Source organism: Gopherus flavomarginatus, chromosome 25 (assembly GCF_025201925.1).
Source record: "Gopherus flavomarginatus isolate rGopFla2 chromosome 25, rGopFla2.mat.asm, whole genome shotgun sequence".
NCBI classification, from domain to species: Eukaryota; Metazoa; Chordata; order Testudines; family Testudinidae; genus Gopherus; species Gopherus flavomarginatus.
Genome location: NC_066641.1, coordinates 7,780,705 through 7,802,394, shown reverse-complemented (window position 1 = coordinate 7,802,394; position 21,690 = coordinate 7,780,705). Strand labels below are relative to the sequence as shown.

At 58.0% G+C, this 21,690-nt stretch overlaps 2 protein-coding genes across 5 annotated transcripts in view; one reads left to right on the top strand and one right to left on the bottom strand.

The window, feature by feature from the left end:
• The window catches only part of RUNDC3A (RUN domain containing 3A), a 57,298-nt gene that overhangs the window by 28,853 nt on the left and 6,755 nt on the right, over window positions 1-21,690 (top strand). The window contains exon 13 of one of the 2 annotated variants that reach the window (XR_007771482.1): window positions 14,723-14,807. The gene's annotated coding sequence lies outside the window, so the exon portion shown is untranslated. Of the gene's footprint in view, window positions 1-14,722; window positions 15,394-21,690 lie in introns of those variants that run through there. The other variant, XR_007771481.1, reaches the window with a different exon arrangement.
• SLC25A39 (solute carrier family 25 member 39) lies at window positions 1,367-20,778 on the bottom strand. Of its 3 annotated transcripts, XM_050935054.1 has the most exons (12): window positions 20,596-20,778; window positions 12,702-12,810; window positions 11,942-12,001; window positions 9,837-9,881; window positions 7,950-8,059; window positions 6,941-7,008; window positions 5,659-5,783; window positions 4,729-4,902; window positions 3,998-4,107; window positions 3,332-3,413; window positions 2,941-3,021; window positions 1,367-2,828 (listed from the first exon to the last, which is right to left on the bottom strand). In XM_050935054.1, exons 2-12 carry the CDS (start codon window positions 12,799-12,801, stop codon window positions 2,710-2,712), a joined length of 1,074 nt encoding a protein of 357 aa, XP_050791011.1. In that variant the 5' UTR covers window positions 12,802-12,810; window positions 20,596-20,778; the 3' UTR covers window positions 1,367-2,709. The 3 variants fall into 3 exon arrangements, with proteins under 3 accessions (XP_050791011.1, XP_050791012.1, XP_050791014.1); XM_050935055.1 differs by lacking the exon at window positions 9,837-9,881; XM_050935057.1 differs by lacking the exons at window positions 6,941-7,008; window positions 9,837-9,881; window positions 11,942-12,001; window positions 12,702-12,810; window positions 20,596-20,778 and having other exon boundaries at window positions 7,950-8,038.

Genomic DNA, 21,690 nt, shown 5'->3' with positions numbered 1-21,690 from the left:
AACTCTGGGCTTGGGACTCCTGCTTTTCGGCCAAGCACTCCCACAGCCTAGCCCCTTCCACTCCAGGGTCCTGAGGCCCTTCCCAGCGAGCAGGTGACTGGCAGTCTCTCATGTGAGACCAGGCGGTATCACCCCACTCACTACAGCGCGGAAACTGAGGCACACAGGGAGGCTGGGGCAGAGCTGAGATTACAACCAAGCTCCCCTGAATCCCATGCCAGTGCCTTAACCACCAGCAGGGCCACCCTCTCCTATGGATGCCTGTAGGTAAAGGGCCCGAGGTGTGTTTGCCCCTTAGAAAGCAGCCTCAGCGCCAGCAGGATTGTGGCCCCCTCTAGGTCTGAGCCCCACCACAGGGTGGGGGTGTGTGTGGCAGTATCACAGCTTTGCTGATGAACCTTGTTTGGCTGGAGGCAGGGTAGGACAAGGCTGGGGGAAGCAGGTACTGATCCAACTCTGGCCCTGGAAAAGCGGAGGGGCCCCCCCCCCGTGGAGAACCAGGGAGTAGGGTGTTGGTTTATTCAGCCTTCGGGATTTCCTCATAACTCTGACAACAGCTTGAGAACCCACAGGCAGGGTGGGCAACAGCTCCCCCCCACCCCACTGAACAGGCAGGGAAGGGCATGGCATTGCCACCCCCATGGGTGGGGCTGTCTTGCAGGAGAGAGACACACACACACACACACACACACACACACACACACACACACACACACACACACACACACACACACACACACACACACACACACACACACACACACACACACACACACACACACACCCGTCCCATGCATCATGGCAGCAGAAAACAGGTGGTGCTGGGTTGTGTCCTGCTCCACAGCCCCTTCCCCCACCAGCTCAGACACAAACACGCCTCCTGTCCCCTGCCCACCAATTTGTAGTTTCTTACAAAAATGCTCTCAGCCCCACCCCACTGAGCTGGCTGGAGGATGGGACAGTCCCCAAACACCATAGCACAGCCTTTGCAGAAGGGCTCTCTGGGCCCCAGGTCCAGGTGAGGAGAGAGTGAGGGGCAGGGGGGGCTTTGGAGTTCCCCTCTTTGGGGCACTGGCAGGGGCAGAGACCCCAGCAGGGAGCCCCTTGGCTAATGAAGAGCCAGAGATTAACCAATCAATTCCCACCCTGCACAGACACTGTGACAGGAAGTACTGCCCTCCCCCATCGCACTGTGATGCACACAAGCCCTTCCCAGCAGAGATCAATGGCTGCTCATTGCAGCAGGACAAATCCTAGCCCCTTGCCAACAGCTGGCAGAGCAGCCCTTAGCGTGCCCCCACCCCTCCCAGCAGCTGAGGCGATGGAGGGAGAACAGGCAGGTGGGGCAAGGGTTTTCAAGCGCAAATTTCACATAAAATGTCTTTTATTGAAGGAAGTTACCACGAATCCCCACTCCTGCAACCAGCCAGCAGGCATGTGTGTTACCAACAGGAAGGAAGATGGCTACTTGTCCAGCTACTGACCCTAAGAGGATGGGGGCGCTTTGGCAGGGAATCTCTGCCCTGGAGATTTCACACCTTTGTCAACAGCAGGGAGGGCCAGTGGGTGGCATCCATTACCAGCAGCAAGGTGTCTTGTCAGAGCATGGGCCGCGTGGGGACCTGAGCCCCAGAGCTCTGCCTTCCAGGGGGCAGACAGGAATGGGGAAGTCCTGAGTGGAAGAAGCCATGATGCTACCTAGGGGGGACTGGCCTGGAGTCCAGGGCCCAACTGTCCTTTGTATTGCTGCCCCACAGGAGGCAGCCTAGGGGAACGGGGTGTGCGGAGAGGGCAGGAGGTGGGTTAGGACCCAATCCCAGGGCTAAACCCAGCCAGCAGCAGGAACAACTGTGGAGAGACTCCGAGCAGGAGGGGCTGTTGCCCTTCGTGCCCCAGTCGCTCTAAGTCTTTGGAAGAGAAAGGCTCTTGGTCCTTGGCAGGGCATGGCCTGGGGAGGCAGTCAATTCACGCAGGGGATCCCCTCGCTTGGGTCAATCTTCTCCCCACCAGGCCAGGCAGGGAGCGGGTCCTCTGCGTTCGCCAGAGGACAACTCCCTCGCTCCCACTACAGCTTATTTCTGCCCCCATCAAGGAGCCAGCGCAATCAGATGCCAGGAGCAGGGCACCTGCCGCTGGGGGGCTCGTCACAGGCTGGAGAGCGGCCCCCAGCAGGCGCAGGCAGCCTCCAAACCATGAATGTGTCAGTTGGGAAGGGAGGGTAGAGGTGAGATGTTGTCAAAGGCAAACAGGCCTGACTGTTCTCAGCTGGGAAGCACCATGGTGCCCACGCTGCTCTGGCAGCCTCTCTAGCTCGCCCCTGAGGGAGGCAGACGGGAAGCTCGCCGAGGTGGATGCAGGAAACACAAGGAGCGAGCGAGACTAGAAGGCACTTGGACATTGCATATCCCAGCACAGGGCATGTTGGGGGAAGAAGCTGTTGCTAACAGGGAGGTCCATTCCCAGTGGATCTCAGCAGGAGCTGAGAAGTAGGGAGGCAGAACCACTGCTGTCACCTCCAGGAAAGGGGGCTGGATGAAATGAAAGGCCCTGGCTTTGGCAGCTGAATCCCAGCAGATCTCTGCAGTCACCTCCTGCTTGCTACCTCTGGGGAACTCCACACCAACCAGGGGCTGGCTCCTCCGCCTGGCCCTGGCCCACAGTGTGCTTAGTTTGGAGGCTGTACTGCGGGGGCTCTGCCCGCCCTGGCGCTCACAGGCTGCTGAGCTGTCGCTCCTGGTTCAGCTTTTGGAAGAAGCTCTTGCCGAACTCGTAGGTGCTGATCATGATGGCGCAGGCCGGGGCCACCTTGATGACACGGGGCAGGAAGCCTGCAGGAGGCAGAGAGGGCAGCGTTACCCACTCCCGCTAGCTGGCAGCCCTGGAAATGCGGTTGCTCCCCACCCCTCATCCTACAGCTGGCCCGGCTGCCGTTCTAGTTACCTGCGAAGAGCCCACGGGTGCCAGACTCAGCTCGGATCCTCCTCAGCAGCAGCCAGGTGGATGAGGACTTGGAGGCAGCCACTGCAGGGCAAAGGCAAAGCGGAAGTATGAGAGGAAGGGAGTGCTGGTACCCATCACTCACCCTAGGGAAGGGTCTGCCCCACCTTCCAATGCTTCCCCCCAGGGCATGAGCAACAGCTGGACATTGGGTGTCTGCTCCAGAGGAGCCACCGCTCCCTCCTATCCTGTGTGTGCAGAATCACAGCTCCCCCTCTGGGCAGTGAAAGGAGCCAGCCCCCCCGACGGGCCGTTCTAGATGGATTTTCCGCTGGAGCCAAAGGCTGAGGCTGCTCAGAGTCCCACGTTCCCGGGCTCCCCATGAGCTCCTCACCTCGGAGCGTCTCCATGTCCCCCAGCTCAATCTGTCGCCGAGTCTTCACCACATCGAAAGGCAGCGTCAGCACGGCAGCCACCTGGAGGAAGGGGAGAAGCTGCCTATCATTCCCAAGCCACAGCTGGGGACCCCGGTGTCTCCCCCTACAGCACTTCTCCCTCATGCCAAGAGATGCTGAAATCAGCCCCTACCATCCACCCTCCGAGCGCTCAGCCCTTCTCCTCCCATTGTCCTAAGCAGGTTAGAACCTCTGCCCACGAGGGGCTGAGTCTCCTGGCCTCTGGTGTAACAACCACCCCCCAGTTCCCACTGCATCCCCCTACTCCAGGCTGGTCCCTGCGCAGACATTGCTCTGGGGCAGGTACTGCCTGTGCCTTGTGCAGGGGCAGGCAAAGGCATCTGAAAACCAGTAATGGTCTATCCGGACCCAAGCTGGCCAAGGCTGCTGGATCCGAGGTCCCGGCGTTTCAAGGAGGGGAACAGCTGACCCCCAAATAAACTGCACTCAAATAAAAAGCCCTGAAACCCTTCTGCTTCCAGCAGGACTGTTTCCCCCTGGTTAGAATCCCAACTTTCTGGGGATGGAGGTAGCCCAATGGGCTCCCTTCAAACCCAGGCAGAAACTCGGATCCCCCAGGCCGCAACAGAAGCTCCCATACTCACAGTCCCCGAGACGGCCCCAGCTGTGAAGCTGACCATGAAAGTGGCTTTGTCAAGCCGAGACTGACGGCAGAGCCATTCCTTCACCAGCTCGTAGTTAAACCAGTAGAGAGCTGAGAGAGACACACCAGGGCCACGGGTTAGAAGCATCAGCAGCCACCTCCACTGCTGCTCCTGGGGCATTGCCCTCTGGCACTGAGCCCCAGCCCTGGGGACTGACCTCCTCAATCTATCAGCCCCAGAGCAGATACGGCAAAAGGCAAACATCCCCCTGCCCAGCCCAGCCCTGACTGGGAGCGAGCACACAGGAGAGATGGGAGGTCCCTGGCCGTTCGGCTGACACCAGGAATTGGCAGGCCTATCAGTACCCATTGAGAGGCTGCTTTTCCTGGCATGAGGGCCCTGGAACTGGGCTGAGTCCCACCAAACTGGTATCCCGGCTCAGGTGGGGACGGGGTCTGAAAATCCTTCGCTCTGGAGTCACCACTGTCAGGTAAAAAACTTTGCCCTGGACAAGAGATGCACAGAAGGGATAGGGACTGGAGCGTGGCCCGTCAGTGCCTTCTGTAGGCAGCCCCATGCTATCAGCATGACACCGACTGCAGATGGCAAGAAGGGAATTCTTGTCCTGGGTCAAACCTTTCCCTACAGCCCCAGCTCCAGGTGGAGACGAGCCCCAGTGCGGCCCGCAGCCCCCTCACCTGTCCCCAGCACCCCTTTTCGGTGTGGTATACCTGAGAAGGGAACGTCGCGCAGCACTGTGGGCCCCCAGCCCCTCCAGAGGGACAGCCAGCCATCCTGGGCCACCGAGGACTGGATGCAGACACGCAGCTCGCGGTAGCTCAGCGGCCGGGACTGCATCTTAGTCCGGATGAGTTCCAAGGGGCTGATCACCGTCACCGCGCCCACTGAGGGAGAGAGTCAGAACATCAGCTACCAACAAGCCAGCAGCAAGGGCGCAACGATGGGGCAAGCCCAGGCCTCTCTCACCCCCATGGGCAAACAGGCCAGTCACCTGCCGTTCCTAGAATGGTGAGAGCACATGGGGCAGGAGTCCAGGGGGGCCAGCCCTGGCACTGGCCCATCGGGTTTGGCAAGGAGCTGTCTGCTGGGATTGCTTCTTGTTTACAGCATGTTATACCTGGCAGAGCAGCTTAAGGCTCATCCCAGCATGAGGATCTCACTGTGATTCAGTGCAGCAGGGGGTAGGTTGAGCCTTTCCCACTGCAGGGAGCTGGGGAAATGAAAGCCCAGGGAGGGGCAGGGCTGTGCGTGAGGTCACCCAGGGAATCCGCGACAGGGCAGGGTACTGATCCAGGAGTGCTCTAACCATGGATGCGCAGGGCCCAGGGATACATAGATTCCCAGGCCAGAAGGCACCCTTGCGATCAGCTCGTTGGATCCCCTGCATAACACAGGCCATGATCCCTACAGCAGGGCTTTTAGAAAAACACCCGCTCTTGATTTACAAATGGCCAGGGACGGAGAATCCAGCTTCACCACCCCGGGCCAACTGTGCTGATGGTTAATGACCCTCGCTGCTAGAAAACAAGGCAGACCGTTGTCCATTTGGAATGATTCTTTACCCTTGGGCCAGAGAAGCAGGTGGGGAGGGTGGGGGAAGAGGCTGCAAGGTACATGGACCCTGAATGCGGAGTACTCACGCCTGGCGAGGGCACCAGCCACCAGGGGGATATGGGCCCCTTGCCTGCCCATCTGGCAGCGCAGATAATCCTGCAGCTGGTCGTAGGTGGTGAAATAGATCACTGTGGCAGGCACCGCCATCACCCTGTCAAGGAGAGGGGCCCGTCAGCATCACCTGCCAACTCGCGTCACGCTCCATGCCGAGTCGGGGGGCAGACTGCTCTAGGCATAATCACACACACACACACACACACACACACACAGCTGGGCCTTGACACAGCCCCTCTCATTCTCCAGCAAAGCAGTGGGACCCATCTCACAGAGAGCAATGGGAGGGGTGGGTTTCCATTTGCCTGCACACAGAGAAGCCTGTCAAAATGCCACATGCACACAGCTCTGCCTGAAAGGTCAGAGGGCGAAGGGTGGCTGTCTGGGGGAGTGTCATGGGGTGACTGGCCCCTTTAAGAGGGAGCAGGGGAGGGGAGACCAGTGCACCTGGGACTAATTAGCTGCTGCCCAGCTGGGCTTAAGGGAAGGCACCTGGATCTTATGAAGGGGAGAAGCAGCAGGGGAAGGTTGGTCTCCAGACAGCTCTCAGCCCAGCTAAGATCAGAGCACTGCTATAAGGAGCAGGAAAACCCTGCTGGTGACCCAGGGAAGGCAAGGAGGGCAGCAGAGGAGGTTTCCTTGCTGACCTCTCTGAGCCAGGGAGGACTAAAAATGGGCTGAGCTCTGGCTAGGAAGGGCCGGGACAGGTGATGAGCTCCAGGACTGGCTGAGGACACCAGAGCTGAGTATGAACTTTTGTGTTGTGATGGGCTTTGTTGGAGAACTGTTTTGTGCTGTTTCTGTTGTCAAACCAGCCCCGGACAGGGTTGGCATTCGCTGTGACACAGCCCTTGTGGGGTTTGAGGAAACTGAGGCAGGCCTCTGCAAAGCCATGCTTGGCCAGTGGGGGGTGATAGAGGGCAGGCACACCCTCTTACAGAGAGGGAGTGGAAAAGGCAGGAAGGGAGTCTGGGGAGTGGGGAGGCAAACAGTCTGCAGTCCAGGGATAACCAAGGATTCTGGGTCAGTGCAAGACAGTCACCTCCCACCCCTACCCCTTGCAGTCAGAGACCCCAGGGCAAAGGCCAGAAGTTACTAGTAGTGCCAGCGCCTGGGTTGTATGGGCCCTGCAGGAAAACTGGGAGTGCACAGCTGGCTAGCACCACAGGTGGGGGGCCCAGGTGTTTGCATTCGACCTCCCTTAGAGCAGGCATGCAACAGGGAATGGCTGCAACACTCGGTGCCCAGACTCACAAGGTGGGTGGCAGGCCACTCCACAGAGACCGAATGCCCTCGTAACGCGTGATCTTCACAAAGGCATCCTGAAAGGAAGAGAGCACAAGGGGGTTATAGAGTAGGGGGAGGAGGCTTCCCCCATGATAGGGGCAGCCCTGTAACCTGAAAGGGAGACCAGATACCCACTCCAGAGCCTACCCAAGGGCTGTGTCTTTCCCTCTCGCTCCAAGCTCTGCTGCTTCTCCAGCTTAGCCCTCATCACAGGGTGACTGGCCCCTTAGGGGATGGGTGGGGAAGTACAACTGGCTGGTTACCTGCTCCCCAACTGGGCTTAAGGGAAGGCACACGGGCCTTATAAAGGGGAAGACAGAAGCGGGATGGAAGGCACCCGTGAGCTCTCTCAACCCAGGGCAGGTACACGTGCTGCTAGTGGAAGCCACGGCAGGGGCTGCAGAGAGTAGGAGACCCTGGGTAACCAGGGGTGGGCCAAGAGAGCACGGGGTACATGGCTGAGCCCTGGCTAGCGCTCCAGGACTGGCTGGGGACATCTGAGCCGAGGATGAACTGGTGTCGTGATGATGGACTCTGTTTTGGGCCTCTGAGGACTGTTTTGAACAGTCTGTGGATAAACCAGGTGTGACATTAGCCACGAGAAAGCCAGTGCGTCATTTATTAAGGAGCCCTGAGATAAAGGGAAACTGAGTCAGCCCTCTGCAGAGCTACGCCTGGCCAGCAGGGGCACGCCCTCTTACACACCGCTCTTGCAAATTAACCCTTTCCCCTCCACAGAGCTAGAGCCACCTAGGAATGGGGTGGGTGAAGCTGCTCTGAACGCTGGTGCACCCAGCCTGCTCTCCTCCCCCACACCTCCATTCATCCTGCCAGGCGGCCCAGCAGGTCTCAGACCAGGGTGCCCGAACTGCCTCATGCAGCCTGGCCACTGAACCATCGGCCTGACCCTGCACTGGCTTTGGCTCCCCTCTGCCCCACCAAGGCAGCCTGGTCCCCGGCAGGAGAAGAGCCTCACCAAGGTGCCAGTGAAACGGGTGGGGGCCTTGTACCAGGCGGTGCAGCTGCTCCCGTTCTGGCATACGTACAAGTGGTCCATGAGCCCATTGCAGTACACGAAACATTTCCCTGTAGGAGGCGGCAGGGGAGACAGAGTGGGGTTAAACTCGTGCCCAGCCCAGCCTGCTTCAGGCTCTTCCCTTCCCCACCCCCAACCCCCTCCCTGGTCCAGGCTCTGCCCTTTCCTTCTGCAAGGACCCTTGGCAGGGGGGCAGGGCTGTACCCCTCAGGGCCCTGCCAGCTCTTCTCTGCCCCATTCCCTGCCTCCCCCAGAACTCTGCTCTGCTTTCAGTCTCCCTGAGCCCCATGGGGCGCTGCCCCTGCTCTCCTGCCAGCAAGGAGCGGGAGGGCTGCTGGGCAGACAGGGCAGCCACAGGGTGGGAGAGGTTGTGAGGAGCTGGACAGGTCAGTGGGGGTGTAGACAGCTGGAGGAGCCAGGCCCAGGCTCATCTCAGACAGGGTGCCCTGGGGTGGCCAGGCCTCAGCCCTACCCCAAGCCATTGTTACCACAGGCCTGGGACACAGGCATGTTTACTGGGGGGGTGAGCAGGCGCAGGCAGAGACTTGCCCCAATCCTGTCATGCAGAATAAAGGCACCAGAGCAGAAGTGCAGTGAGGCAAAAAGGGCGAGTCCTGGGAAATTGTCTGACTCCATCACGCTCCCCTCATCCCCGTGATGCACTCGCCCTAAAGCCGGCCTGTCAGCCTGCACTAACAGCCTGTCCTGGCAGGAGGCCACCTGCCTCCACGAGTCAGCATCAGCCCTGTCACTCTGAAGGATTGGATGAGGAGTCCTGGGGTCTGCCTGGCTCCCTTCCCCAGGATCCCATTCAAATCCCTTTCAGCATCCCCAGACGGCAGCACAACGAGCATCAGCCACCCCTACGAGCCAGTCTGATTTCCATGCCCAGAGTATAACTGCAGGCGGCAGGTTAAGCTCAGCAGGGATCCAAGCGGGCAGCAGGGCAGCCGGAGGGGAGGACAGACGAGAGATGGACACAGAGGCCCACGTGAGCTCCTGCAGGGAAACCGGCTAGTGTTGAACCTCCAAATGGCCTGGGACAGCCAGCTTCCAGCACGTGTTTCCGACAGAGCGCTAGTAATCCTTCAGTGTGTGTGTGTGTGGAAGAGAAGGGCAGCCCCCTGCACTCCATCCAGGATATTGGGGCGGGGGGTGAGAAGGGCACGTGATGGGCTGCTGCGAGGTATCATGGGGAAGAAGAGGCTACCCTCAAACCAGCAGAGGCTGGATATGCTCAAGGGGGCCCCTCCCATCGCAGGTGTCCCTGTCCTGCATAGCTATTCCAGGAGTGGGGTGGTTACAGAATGGGCCATGGGGTGCGAGGGGGGAAAAAAGAGTAAAATCCAGAGGCCCCTAACACAGCCACGACTCAGCAAGCCAACTCCTCCCAGGTCCTGTCTCCAGGGCCAGGAGAACCATTCCCAGGCCCTGCCTGCCTCATGACAAACTGCCTGCGGGGTCAGTCTCAATTACCTCCATGCCTGGGAGGCACAGAGGTGAGGGGACTTACCCAAGGCCATGGAGTCAGTCAGTAGCAGGGTTGGGAACAGAACCCAGAGTTGTGGCTCCCAGTGCCCCCTCCTCTAACCATCAGATAGCACCTGACCCCCAGAAGACTCAGAACTAGACTCCATTGCAGTAGGGATGGAAGGAAGATGGTGTGGGCTGAGCAAGGGTGCACAGAGCCCTGCACTGCCTCGCTCTGGAGACTGCAGCTATGGAGAATAGGTTCTCCCCGGGGCGGGATGGAGCTGTTGAGGGTCAGCAGCCACGGGAGGCTGTTAGCAGGAAAAGGGCGAAAGGATAATACCCAGAGATACTCACATCTGAACTGGTGAACGCTCCAGGGCACACACTCTACTGACAACACTGAAACACACAACAGGGACACATTTAGCGACAGGCGGGGACACCCTCCCTGCTGGCAGCGGCCAAGCTCTCAGGAGCTCGGCAGGTGGGTGCTAGCAGTGCATTGTCTGGGAAGGCAGGGACCCCCGTGTCCTGCTATCAGCAGAGAGCTGGGATGTGGGGGCTGTTCTGGGGCAAGCCACTCAGGTTTGGAAAGGGGGAGGCTGCTGACTTGACCTGGGATGAAATCTGAGAATGCTCCATCCCCCCCGCATCCGCTGATAACACAAGTCACTTCCACCTGCCCGCAACAGGGAGGCTTCTCTTAACGTCTGTGCCATAGCCCCCCACAGCTGAGCAGTCGCAGCTATGTCCAGAATCTATTTAGCAGCATGACTCTGGCAGTCAAGTCACCTGAATCCAGCTCCATACAGATTTCAAGGGACCCCGTTCTACCAGACTAGCCCGTTGTCTCTCTAGTCCAGGGATCAGCAACCTTTGGCACGTGGCCCATGGGAAACCCATTGGTGAGCCGGGCCGGTTTGTTTACCTGCAGCGTCTGCGGGTTTGGCTGATTGCAGCTCCAACTGGCAGCTGTTTGCTGTTCCAGGCCAATGGGGACTGCGGAAAGCAGCGCAGGCGAAGGGATCTGCTGGCTACTGCTTTCCACAGCCCCTATTGGCTTGGAATGGCAAACCTCAGCAAGTGGGAGCCACGATCGGCCGAACCTGCGGACGCTGCAGGTAAACAAACTATCCCGGCCCGCCAGCAGATTTCCCTGACAGGCCATGTGCCAAAGGTTGCCGATTCCTTGCACTAGTCCCTTCCACGTGAAACTTCCAAAGTGCTTCGCAAACAAACAGACTTTCTGCTTCCAAGTTTATAGCTTGGGGGGAGGGAGGCGGAGGCACAGGGAGGGGAAGTGACTCCCAGAGGGAGGCAGTAGGATCAGAACCCAGGATTCCTGACCCTCAGGCCCCTGCTCTAATCCTTACAGAAATTCCCCCCGATGACAGTCCGTGCAGGCGCCCCAGGCCTGGCTCACTATTTAAAAGAGAACCTGGAGGCAAGTGGCCGGGCTAGGGATTCTCACGCAGTCTGTGGGCGACAAACTCCTGCTGAGGCTTGAAAGGGTCTGGCTGCTCCTGGAACTGTCAGCCAGGGTTAGTTCAGGCTGGTTGTGATTAATGCAGAGCAGCCCCGCAGGGCAGCGGCCAGGACAAGCCAAGGCCTGGGATGGGCTCCTTCCTGTCAGGCGGGAAGGGAGGGCAGAGCCAGGAGGAGAGAGCCTAACTTCCTGCCTCCACTAGTAGCTAACAGATAATGACCAGTCCCTGGCTCTGTGGATCCCTTTACATGTGCCAGGCACCCCACCCACCCACTTCAGGGCCATACAGGACATCCCAGCCCAGGTCCCCCCAACACACTGGCTCCGAGGCCCTATGGGACACCTGAGCCCATATCCCCTCTCCCCTAAGGCCACACAGATGTGAGCCCAGCTCGCACCCCAGAGGCAGGATGCCTGTGGGTGGCACACTATTGGGGCGCTGTTGTGGGAATGCTGATCCCACTCAAGCCAGCTGCACAGGTTCAGTGTATGGGGGGGGCATGTCAAAATTGGGCCTCCTGGACAGGGCCGAGGAAAGAAGCTCCCAAATGGGGGAAGAGGTGAGGACCTAAGCAGGGATGCAGCCTGAGGGTGCCTTGCCAGACCCCCTCTGCTGAACCTGTGTCCTCATCAGGGGGGTACCAACCCCAGGTGACCACCGCAACAGATCTTCACTGCTCTGCTGCCTGCAGGCAGTCCCTGCCCAGACTGAGTAGCCAAATATCCCAGAACCCGATAAGCCCTTCACTAACCAGGCAGAGGCTCCTCACAACTCCCCTTGCAGCCTGTATAGGGGACTGGAATTGCTGTGGTTCACAGACACCTGCCAGGCAAAGCCGGGGGGAGAAACAACCCAGGGCCTGAGCTACCGCATTCCGGGCTCGCTGCTGCAGAGGTCACGGGCTCGGAGACGACCCATCTGGCCTCCAGCTGCGGCGAGAAGGCAAGATTTCTGCCTTGGGCACTTAGTTACCTTTAGAGAAGGGCGTCCTCTGTGCCTGCAGCCGGATCTTCACCACATCTAGGGGAGTCACTGAAAGAGAAGGCACCTACTTAGACCTGGGGCCAGTGTAGGGCAGTTGGCAAAAGGGTGGCGCAGAGTGCCTTATCAATGAGTGAGCAAATACACCTCAATGCCTCCCCCCAAAAGATAGATCTGGAAATGGATTTAATATTGACAGGGAAACGGGCTCAGCATAAGCGTGGGAAGAGCTTAGAGTACAACCCAGGAGTCCATGTTCCTCTCCCGCTTGCTCTAATCACCAGAACCCACCCTCCTTCCCAGAGCTGGGACCAGAACCTGCTCTTCCTCACACCTCCCTCTGGAGCCCGGGGTCAGCAGAGCCCCTGGTGCCCAGCAAACAGCCAGAGTCCAGCTTGCCAAGGAGTTTTAAGCCTCTTAATGACCAGACCAGATTTTCTGGGAGAAACTTTAATCAGGGGATGAGACACAAGGAGTCGAGCTGGGATTCCAGGGGGAGGGCTGTGAGGAAAGGGAAGCTGAGCGGTGGAAGAGCCCATGGCTGTATTAGCAGAAGCCCCACAGATTGTCCCAAGTTCAGAACAGTGAGCTCACCGGCTCTTTGCACACTTATCCCCATCCCCTTATACACGTGCACACTCCCCGACCTCCCTATGTGCATACCCTGAACTCGCGTGGAAATCCTTGCACCCACCCATCCTGTCTCTCCAGCCCCACTCCTCGCTCAGCCATCCCCATGCTGACCCCTTACCGAAGAGGGATGTGAAGAGGGCCCCGGTCCCAGATGCCAGCATCTGCTGCAGGGGGGTGATGCCCCCCGTGGGGCTCACTGACGTGTTCTCAGACATCATGCTGCCCACCTACGAGACACAAAGGGTGCAGTGGCGCTGTTACAGGCAATGCTGTCTCCAGACTCCGAGCTTCATCCCAGAAGACCCCAGCTGGAGCCATTGGCTTCCTTGGCACACTGGCTGGGTGAGCCCTAAGGAGGCAGCATTTCAGAGCAGACAGGTTACCGCCGGCCCTTGGGAGGGAGATTAGTGCCCCCTGAGCAAGTGAGAGCAGGTCTGAGAGGTCCCAACATCCCTGCCTTCCTGGGGTCAAACCTAGAGAGCCCTCTTGCCACTATGCAGCTGCCTCAGCACGCTGGCCAAATCCCCACCCCTCGCTGGCAGCGTTATCCAGGCACGGCAGAAGGGGTGGGGCTCCTTCTTGCATGTGCTGCTTATATAATCGTCCGTCCAATGGGGAGAGACAGCACCAGGTGCAGTGCCGATAAATCCTGCCAGCACCACAGCTGGATCCAGGCCTGGCCTGATCTGAGGCGATGAACCTAAGAAGCCAGTATTAGGAGCTACTGCAGGGAAGACCCAGCAAGGACTGGAAGGGGAGCAGGGTCAAATGCTCCAAGCTCTCCCATTCCTCTAGCAGGCCTGCAGCCCTGTGAGGAGGAGCCTTGCGCCCGCAACACAGGAAGGAGGGGCTGGGTGGTGCAAAGTCAACCGATGTGGAGAAGCAAGGTGCAATGCCCAGGAACCCTCCTGCAGTCCCAGGGAACTGTTAACGGGGTACATCCACCTAATCCAAATAGCTAATTCCATCCCGGCCCAGCCCAGAAGTGCTAGGGAGAGCGGGAGACCAGTTCAACCATGTGCATGTTTGCAGGAATGGCAAGGCTTAGTACTTCGGAACAGTAAAGCCCTCTGCAGCAGTGATTTTCAGCCAGGAGTGCACATATCCCTGGGGGTACACAGAGATCTTCCAGGGGTACATCAACTTACCTAGATATTTGCTTGATTTTACAACAGGCTACATGGAAAGCACTAGCGAAGCCAGTACAAACTAAAATTTCGTAAAGACAAAGACTTGTTTATACAGCTCTATATACTACATGCTGAAATTCAAGGACAATAGTTATATTCCAATCAGGTTATTTTATGATGATATGTCAAAGTGAGAGTCAGCAATTTCAGTAACAGCGTGCTGACACGCTTTTGTATTTTTTAGTTGATTTTGTAAGCAAGTCGTTTAAGTGAGGTGAAACTTGGGGTATGCAAGACAAACCAGACTCCCGAAAGGGGTCCAGTCCTCTGGGAAGGTTGAGAGCCACTGCTCCATAGCCATCAACTAACCCTCCCACCAGCCCCACACCTGGCAAGGCACTAGCCTGCTGCTTCTATGTTCCAGAACATGAAGTGTGGAGAGGGGAAATGACTTGCCTAACACCTCAGAGGAAGCTAGTGTCAGAGCCAGCAATGGAAGCCCGGAGTCCTACCTCACAGCCCTGCGCCCAGACTACGTTTCTCTCTCACTGCACTTCAGGATCTAACCCCATTTAGCCACCATGAACTCCAGCTACTAGCTCCGAAACACAGCAACACGAAGTCAGCCCATGCTTTCAGATTCCAAACTTCCACCATTCTCCAGGGGGAAAATACCCTCGTGTGTATTTAACCTGAACTTTCGTTCTCATGTCACTTCCGGTACCCTCCATACCTTTCCCCAGGGCTACTTAGTTCCAGGTCTGCATGCGTTCCTTTTGGATCCTGTCCCCTGCTCAGCACAGCCACACTGCCTACAGCCCAAACCTGGCCTTTGCTGGGAGCTGGTTTTACCGGTAACTCAAATCACGATTCCAGATCATAAATTTCTGCTTGGCTGTTCTTATGGCTTCTCTATAGGAGAGCTCCTCTATCCTGGGCCCTAGTTCCCTCTTCCTGAGAGAAGCTGATGTAATCTTACAGTGACTAATTATGCTGCACTTTTGCACAGGCCTCAAGCACCTGATAATGAGAGAATTCCACAGAGGCGCCCTCGATCCCTAAGCAAGGTCCTAGCATCTGCCGTCCTATTACAGGTACCATGCACACTGCAAGAGTTGCGCATTGCTCCTCACCCCCTGGATTTGTAGGATTAAAGGGAGTAATGTCCTAGGACAGGGGTCGGCAACCTTTCAGAAGTGCTGTGCCGAGTCTTCATTTATTCACTCTGATTTAAGGTTTCGCGTGCCAGTCATACATTTTAACGTTTTTAGAAGGTCTCTTTCTATAAGTCTAGAATATAGAACTAAACTATTGTTGTATGTAAAGTAAATAAGGTTTTAAAAATGTTTAAGAAGCTTCATTTTAAATTAAATTAAAATGCAGAGCCCCCTGGACCGGTGGCCAGGATCAGGGCAGTGTGAGTGCCACTGAAAATCAGCTCGTGTGCTGCCTTCGGCACACGTACCATAGGTTGCCTACCCCTGTCCTAGGACCTCTGCTTAGATGGGAGAATACCCTAGAGAAGTGGTTCTTAACCTGGGGTGCACAAGACGTGCCAGATTTTTTTAGAAGGTATATCACAGAAAACACAAATTAAGCACCAGCACGGAAGTACAACTACTTTGTTTTGTCAAACCTATGTATTTATTAACATTACGGTAATGTACTAACAAACAAATATATCTAGGTTTAAAGAACTGGCCTTCTTCAATGATTTTTGCTAAGGGGTGCGAGAACCTATTTTGAGAACCAAAGGGGTGCAGATTGCAGTAAAGGTTAAGAACCATTGCCCTAGGGTCTCATCATGGTATTTGGAATGAAGGGCCACTCGTTCTCCAGTGACTGCAGCAACAGGGGCTTCTGTACTTCCCGCACACAAGCAGACTTAATCCGTGTGAGCTAGCCCCAACATTCTCACACCTTATGCCAGGCTGGGGAGAGTCCAACACTTAACTGGCTTAATCACCTGCTATTCATATATGCCACAACACAGCACCCTCCACCCATGTAACAGGGGAGCAGAGCAGGACACAGGGCTTCTCCAGGACACAGGGAGGATTCCCCACCTGGTCATCCTGATCTCCTGGAAGCCCAGACTTTATGCCACCTGCCTTGGGCCTATATAATCAGTCCTTACACATAGCCTCCTGCTGCCCTTTACAGGGGCCTTAACTCAGGAAAAAGTACTCCTAATGAGCATGACCATGGCCAGCTGTTTCCTATTAGAAAGGCTCTGATGTGTCTGTAAAAGCTGGTGTAGCAATCAGTGGGAGCAGTGACATGGCCGGGCATGGTAGGGCTAAGATTTTAAATGCAGGAGATTCCACAGATAGGATGTGGACAGTTTCTGTACAGATGGCCCCTTCGTCCTCATTGCCACTCCCTGCGTGTCAGCGACTCACACCTGCTGATGTTACTGACAAACAAACCAGGTCTCATCCCCACTGGGACTGTAGGAGCCAGTCCAGAGTTCATTATCAGCCAAGTGCCCACTGCAGGATCAGGATTACCTGCATGGAAGTCAGAGGCAGGAAGAAATCAGCTGGCTTCTCATATCCCAGGCATCTCCGGAGAGAACAGAACAGGGAAACCCAGACTAACAGCCTTCATGGAGTGGCTCTCCAGTGGAGCTCCACAGATTATTACCAGCTGGCCCAGGAAGGCTCTTCTGTGTCCGTTAAGCGAAATAAGGCAGTGCCACCACCCTACATAGCTTCACCTGCACCTCTGTGTTCAATGTGAGCTCTCCCAAGCTATGAATGTTACGTGTCTCTGGTAGCGCCCACAAAGCGTTAGGTGTTTTTGCAAACATGAACAGGGCTCACAAGACAACAGACAAGGCATGGGATAAAGCAGCATGACATATAACTAAAGAGGATGCTGTGGCGATCTTAACGGTAGGATTTTCTGCCTTTTGTGCATTTCGGGCCTGATGCAAAGCCGGTTAAGCCACTGCAAAGTCTCCCACTGACTTCCATGAGGCTGGGATCAGGAACTTAAAATCTCAGCCTCTGTGATGGCAGCGAAGTGGGGCTGTTTTTAAAATGTTTCTTTTCTTTTTTTTAAGTGAGGGAATGGGGGAAAAGGCAGTGGTGTGGGTGCAGTGGTGCTCCCCACCAATCCTTGGCTCATAGAGAAGTCCCACTATTCACCCTGGCCTAGTCCCAGCTTTAGAGGGGACAAAGATTCATGTCAAGGCTTTGTTTGCTTCTGATTGAATAACAGGGCTTTGGAGTATGTGACCTGCAGACACCAGTATGTGTGTAACTGGGGCTATGTCTACACACGAGGCACTGCGCTATCCTGGCAAAGCGCTCCTGCCGCAGACACAGCTATACTGCAGAAGCAGAGCTTTTCCCTGGTAAAGTAAAACCAACCCCCAGGACTGAAACAAGCTACACCAGTAAAAGGGGAGCTTTGCTTATAAAGCTGCATTCTGCCTGCCAGCTGGGTTGGTCAGGGGTCAAAACTCATCGCACTCCTGACCAACAGACCAACGCTGGCAAAAGTCTGTAGTGCGGACGCAGCCCCGAGACGAGGCCATTCCATTGTGTGCACTCCCAGGGCATTGCAGTAGCAGGTTAAACCTGGGCTACTTGGCCAAGCTCCCCTAATCCTCGCACAGCAGCTCCCCATGAGAGCAACATACAGGGAACAACTGTCTTTTGGACTGGGAGTTGGCGGGGGGGGGGGGGGGGGGGGCAGAGACAGGCACAGGCATTGCTAAGTGTGTGCACAGTGATTAGCACTATGGTTACAGGCATTTCTGTTACAGTCCAACCAGGTCTGAGCCCCAGTGCGATAGGCACTGAATGAACCTACAGTAAATTATAGTCCCTGCTACAAAGGGCTTATAAGGGAGCCTTGAGGCACTTATCTTAATAAATAATAATTAACTGATTGAACTTTGCAATCCAGCTGGTCTGAACTAAGAGCATAAGAAGAAGTAACCAGAGAACATGAAATGCCTGCTCCACAGTCAGCATAGCTCAGATCAAGGAGCAAATCTGCCCCCTTATCTCCACATGCCACCTGCTCCCCTCCCTCACTGAACTGGCTTCTCTCCAGTGGTCTAGCATCAGTGTCTCTTCCTGGACCCCAGCTCCTCACACTATCGTATTGGACTGTTCTCTTAGGGGCTAAGAGAAAATCCAGAGGGTTCCTTGCTCCAGGGCCAGGCCTTGCGGTCCCCTCACCCCACCGCACCACCTCACCTGGAGTTTGCAAAGGGATCCTCCTGGCTCCCAGCTCCAGGGCCAGGCCTTGCGGTCCCCTTACCCCACTGCACCACCCCTCCGGGAGTCTGGAAAGGGATCCTCCTGGCTCCCAGCTCCAGAGTCCCTGGGCTACTGCTGCCTTTCCACTCCTGGCCCCCAGCAACCTAGTTGCTGTAACTTTCCCACGACCCCCTTTCCACTGTCCTTGGGTCCTCTCCTAGGGTCGAAGACCCCTCCCCCTACACTGTGCCAAGCACATAGCCCCCAGGCTGTGTCCTCCTCTCCTAGGGCCTAAGAGCCTGTCTCGCACTTCTGGCCTCCAGCTCCCCAGGCGAACATACACCTCGGCCCCCACCCACAGAACAAGCTCCTCACCTGGGGTCTAGGAGCCGAAGCATCCCCTCCAGCCCCCCTCCCTCCCCCAGGCTCCCCCTGCTGTGGGGCTGGGCATGAAGCTACTGCAGTCCCAGCTCTGACTATTCAGCTCTTCTTGGTGCACAAACATGCCAATCAGCAGCAGGAGCTGAGCCAAGCGGAGAGCAGCATGGGAGCTGCACAGGAACAGCCAGCTCAGCGCTCCCATGAGTGGCACTGGCAGCCTCCTGTGCCCACTGGTGAGTCCCCCAGACTGCCTGGCACCCTTGGGGCTCAGCAGCCTTTGCAGACATAAATTAATTAACCCCTTCCCCTCTCCTGGCAATGTCACCCTTAACCAACAGATGGGGAAACTGAGGCACAGAGCAGGGAAGTGACTCAGGCCAGGCCACACAGGGAGGCAGCACCAGAGCTAGGAGTAGAACCCAGGCATCCTGGCACCCAGTACCCCCCAATCTAACACTGCAGCCGCTCCCCCTACCCTGCTTCTCTCTGTATCCCATGCTGCTCCCAGGGGTTACCCCCTCCTGGCTCCTGTGTGTCGTCCCCCTCACGGAGTTACCCCCTGCTCCTGTGTGTGTGTTTCCTGACTGCAGGGCTCCCCCCCTGCTCCTGTGTGTCTTCCCCCCGCCCCCCAGATGTTCCCCCTCACTCCTGTGTCTCCCTCCCAACCCCCCCGCTCCTGTGTCTCCCCCCTGTTCACCCCCCCTGCTCCTGTGTCTCTCCCCTTGGCCCTCCCAGTTCCCCCCCACTCCTGTCTCCCCTCGGCCCCCCCATTAATCCCCCACTCTTGTGTCTCTCCCCTTGCCCCCCCGTTCACCCCCCACTCCTGTGTCTCCCCCCCCACTCCCCCTCCGTTCCTGTGTGTCTCCCCCCCCCCCGTTCCTGTGTGTGTGTCTCCTGACTGCAGGGCTCTCCCACCCTACTCCTTGTCTCTCTCCCCCCACTCCTGTGTGTCTCCCCTCACCCCCCAGGTGTTCCCCCCTCAACACCTGTGTCTCCCCTCAACCCCCCCGCTCCTGTCTCTCTCCCCTTGGCCCTCCATTCCCCCCCAACTCCTGTGTGTCTCCTGACTGCAGGGCTCCCCCACCCTGCTCCTTGTCTCTCTCCCCCACTCCTGTGTGTCTCCCCTCACCCCCCCCCCGCTCCTATGTGGCTCCCACCCGTTCCTGTGTGTCTCCCCTTGGCCCCCCCGTTCATCCCACGCTCCTGTGTGTCTCCCCCCGCTCGCCCCCCCCGCTCCTGTCTCTCTCCCCCCCGCTCCCCCTCCGTTCCTGTGTGTCTCCCCCCCCCCCGTTCCTGTGTGTGTGTCTCCTGACTGCAGGGCTCCCCCACCCTGCTCCTTGTCTCTCTCCCCCACTCCTGTGCCTTCCCCTCACCCCCCAGGTGTTCCCCCCTCAACACCTGTGTCTCCCCCCAACCCCCCCGCTCCTGTGTGTCTCCCCCCCCGTTCCTGTGTGTCTCCCCTCGGCCCCCCCGTTCATCCCACGCTCCTGTGTGTCTCCCCCCGCTCGCCCCCCCCGCTCCTGTCTCTCTCCCCCCCGCTCCCCCTCCGTTCCTGTGTGTCTCCCCCCCCCGTTCCTGTGTGTGTGTCTCCTGACTGCAGGGCTCCCCCACCCTGCTCCTGTGTGTCTTCCCCCACTCCTGTGCCTTCCCCTCACCCCCCAGGTGTTCCCCCCTCAACACCTGTGTCTCCCCCCAACCCCCCCGCTCCTGTGTCTCTCCCCTCACCCCCCAGGTGTTCCCCCCTCAACACCTGTGTCTCCCCCCAACCTCCCCGCTCCTGTGTGTCTCCCCCCGCTCCTGTCTCTCTCCCCTTGGCCCTCCATTCCCCCCCCAACTCCTGTGGGTCTCCTGACTGCAGGGCTCCCCCACCCTGCTCCTTGTCTCTCTCCCCCACTCCTGTGTCTTCCCCTCACCCCCCCCCCCGCTCCTATGTGGCTCCCACCCGTTCCTGTGTGTCTCCCCTTGGCCCCCCCGTTCATCCCACGCTCCTGTGTCTCCCCCCGCTCGCCCCCCCCGCTCCTGTCTCTCTCCCCCCCGCTCCCCCTCCGTTCCTGTGTGTCTCCCCCCCCCCGTTCCTGTGTGTGTGTCTCCTGACTGCAGGGCTCCCCCACCCTGCTCCTTGTCTCTCTCCCCCCGCTCCTGTGCCTTCCCCTCACCCCCCAGGTGTTCCCCCCTCAACACCTGTGTCTCCCCCCAACCCCCCCGCTCCTGTGTGTCTCCCCCCGCTCGCCCCCCCCGCTCCTGTGTCTCTTCCCCCCGGTCCCCCCGACCCCTCACCACTGACCGGCCCATTTCAGCCACACGTGATTTTTTCATCCGCCGACGAATAGCGAGGCCGGTGCCTGCGCCTTTAAGGACCCCATCGGCCGCGCCGAGCCGGGATCGCCGCCCCGAGCGGGGCTGGATTGGGCCGGACCCGCTGGGCCGCAGCGAGCGGCGCTTCCGCTCCGGTCTGCGGGCGGCGCGGGAAGGGGCGGGGCGAGGCGCAGCGCGGCCGGGGGCGGGGCTTGCACACACGCACATCCACCCGCCTGGGTGTGCAGACAGCGGGGCGGGGCTTGCACACACGCACATCCACCCGCCTGGGTGTGCAGACAGCGGAGTGGACTTACACACACACACCCGCCTGGGTGTGCAGACAGCGGGGCGGGGCTTGCACACACGCACATCCACCCGCCTGGGTGTGCAGACAGCGGAGTGGACTTACACACACACACACACACGAGTGTGCCAGAAATAGTGATGCTTACACACACACACGAGTGTGCAGACAGCAGGGTGGGACTTACACACACACACCCCCGCCTGGGTGTGCAGACAGCGGAGTGGACTTACACACACACACCCCCGCCTGGGTGTGCAGACAGCAGGATGGGACTTACACACACCCACCCCCGCCTGGGTGTGCAGACAGCGGAGTGGACTTACACACACACACACACACACGTGTGCCAGAAATAGTGAGGCTTACACACACACACGAGTGTGCAGACAACAGGATGGGACTTACACACACCCACCCCCGCCTGGGTGTGCAGACAGCGGAGTGGACTTACACACACACACACCCGCCTGGGTGTGCAGACAGCGGGGTGGGACTTACACATACAGGCATCAGAGTGTTCCACAGACAGGGGGCCTTACATACACATGCACACAGATGAGTGTGCCAGAGATAGTGAGGCTTGCACACTCACCCAAGGCTTGCAAATAGAGTAGGGCTTACACACCTACACACACCAATGCTGCTGAGTGTGCAGACAGAGCAGGCTTACACACACTCTGGGGGCGCTAGAACAGTTTTTATAGTGGAGGAGCGGGGGGGGGGAGGGAGAGGGGTCTGAGAACCATTGCACCGAAGTGTGAACCCTGTATATAA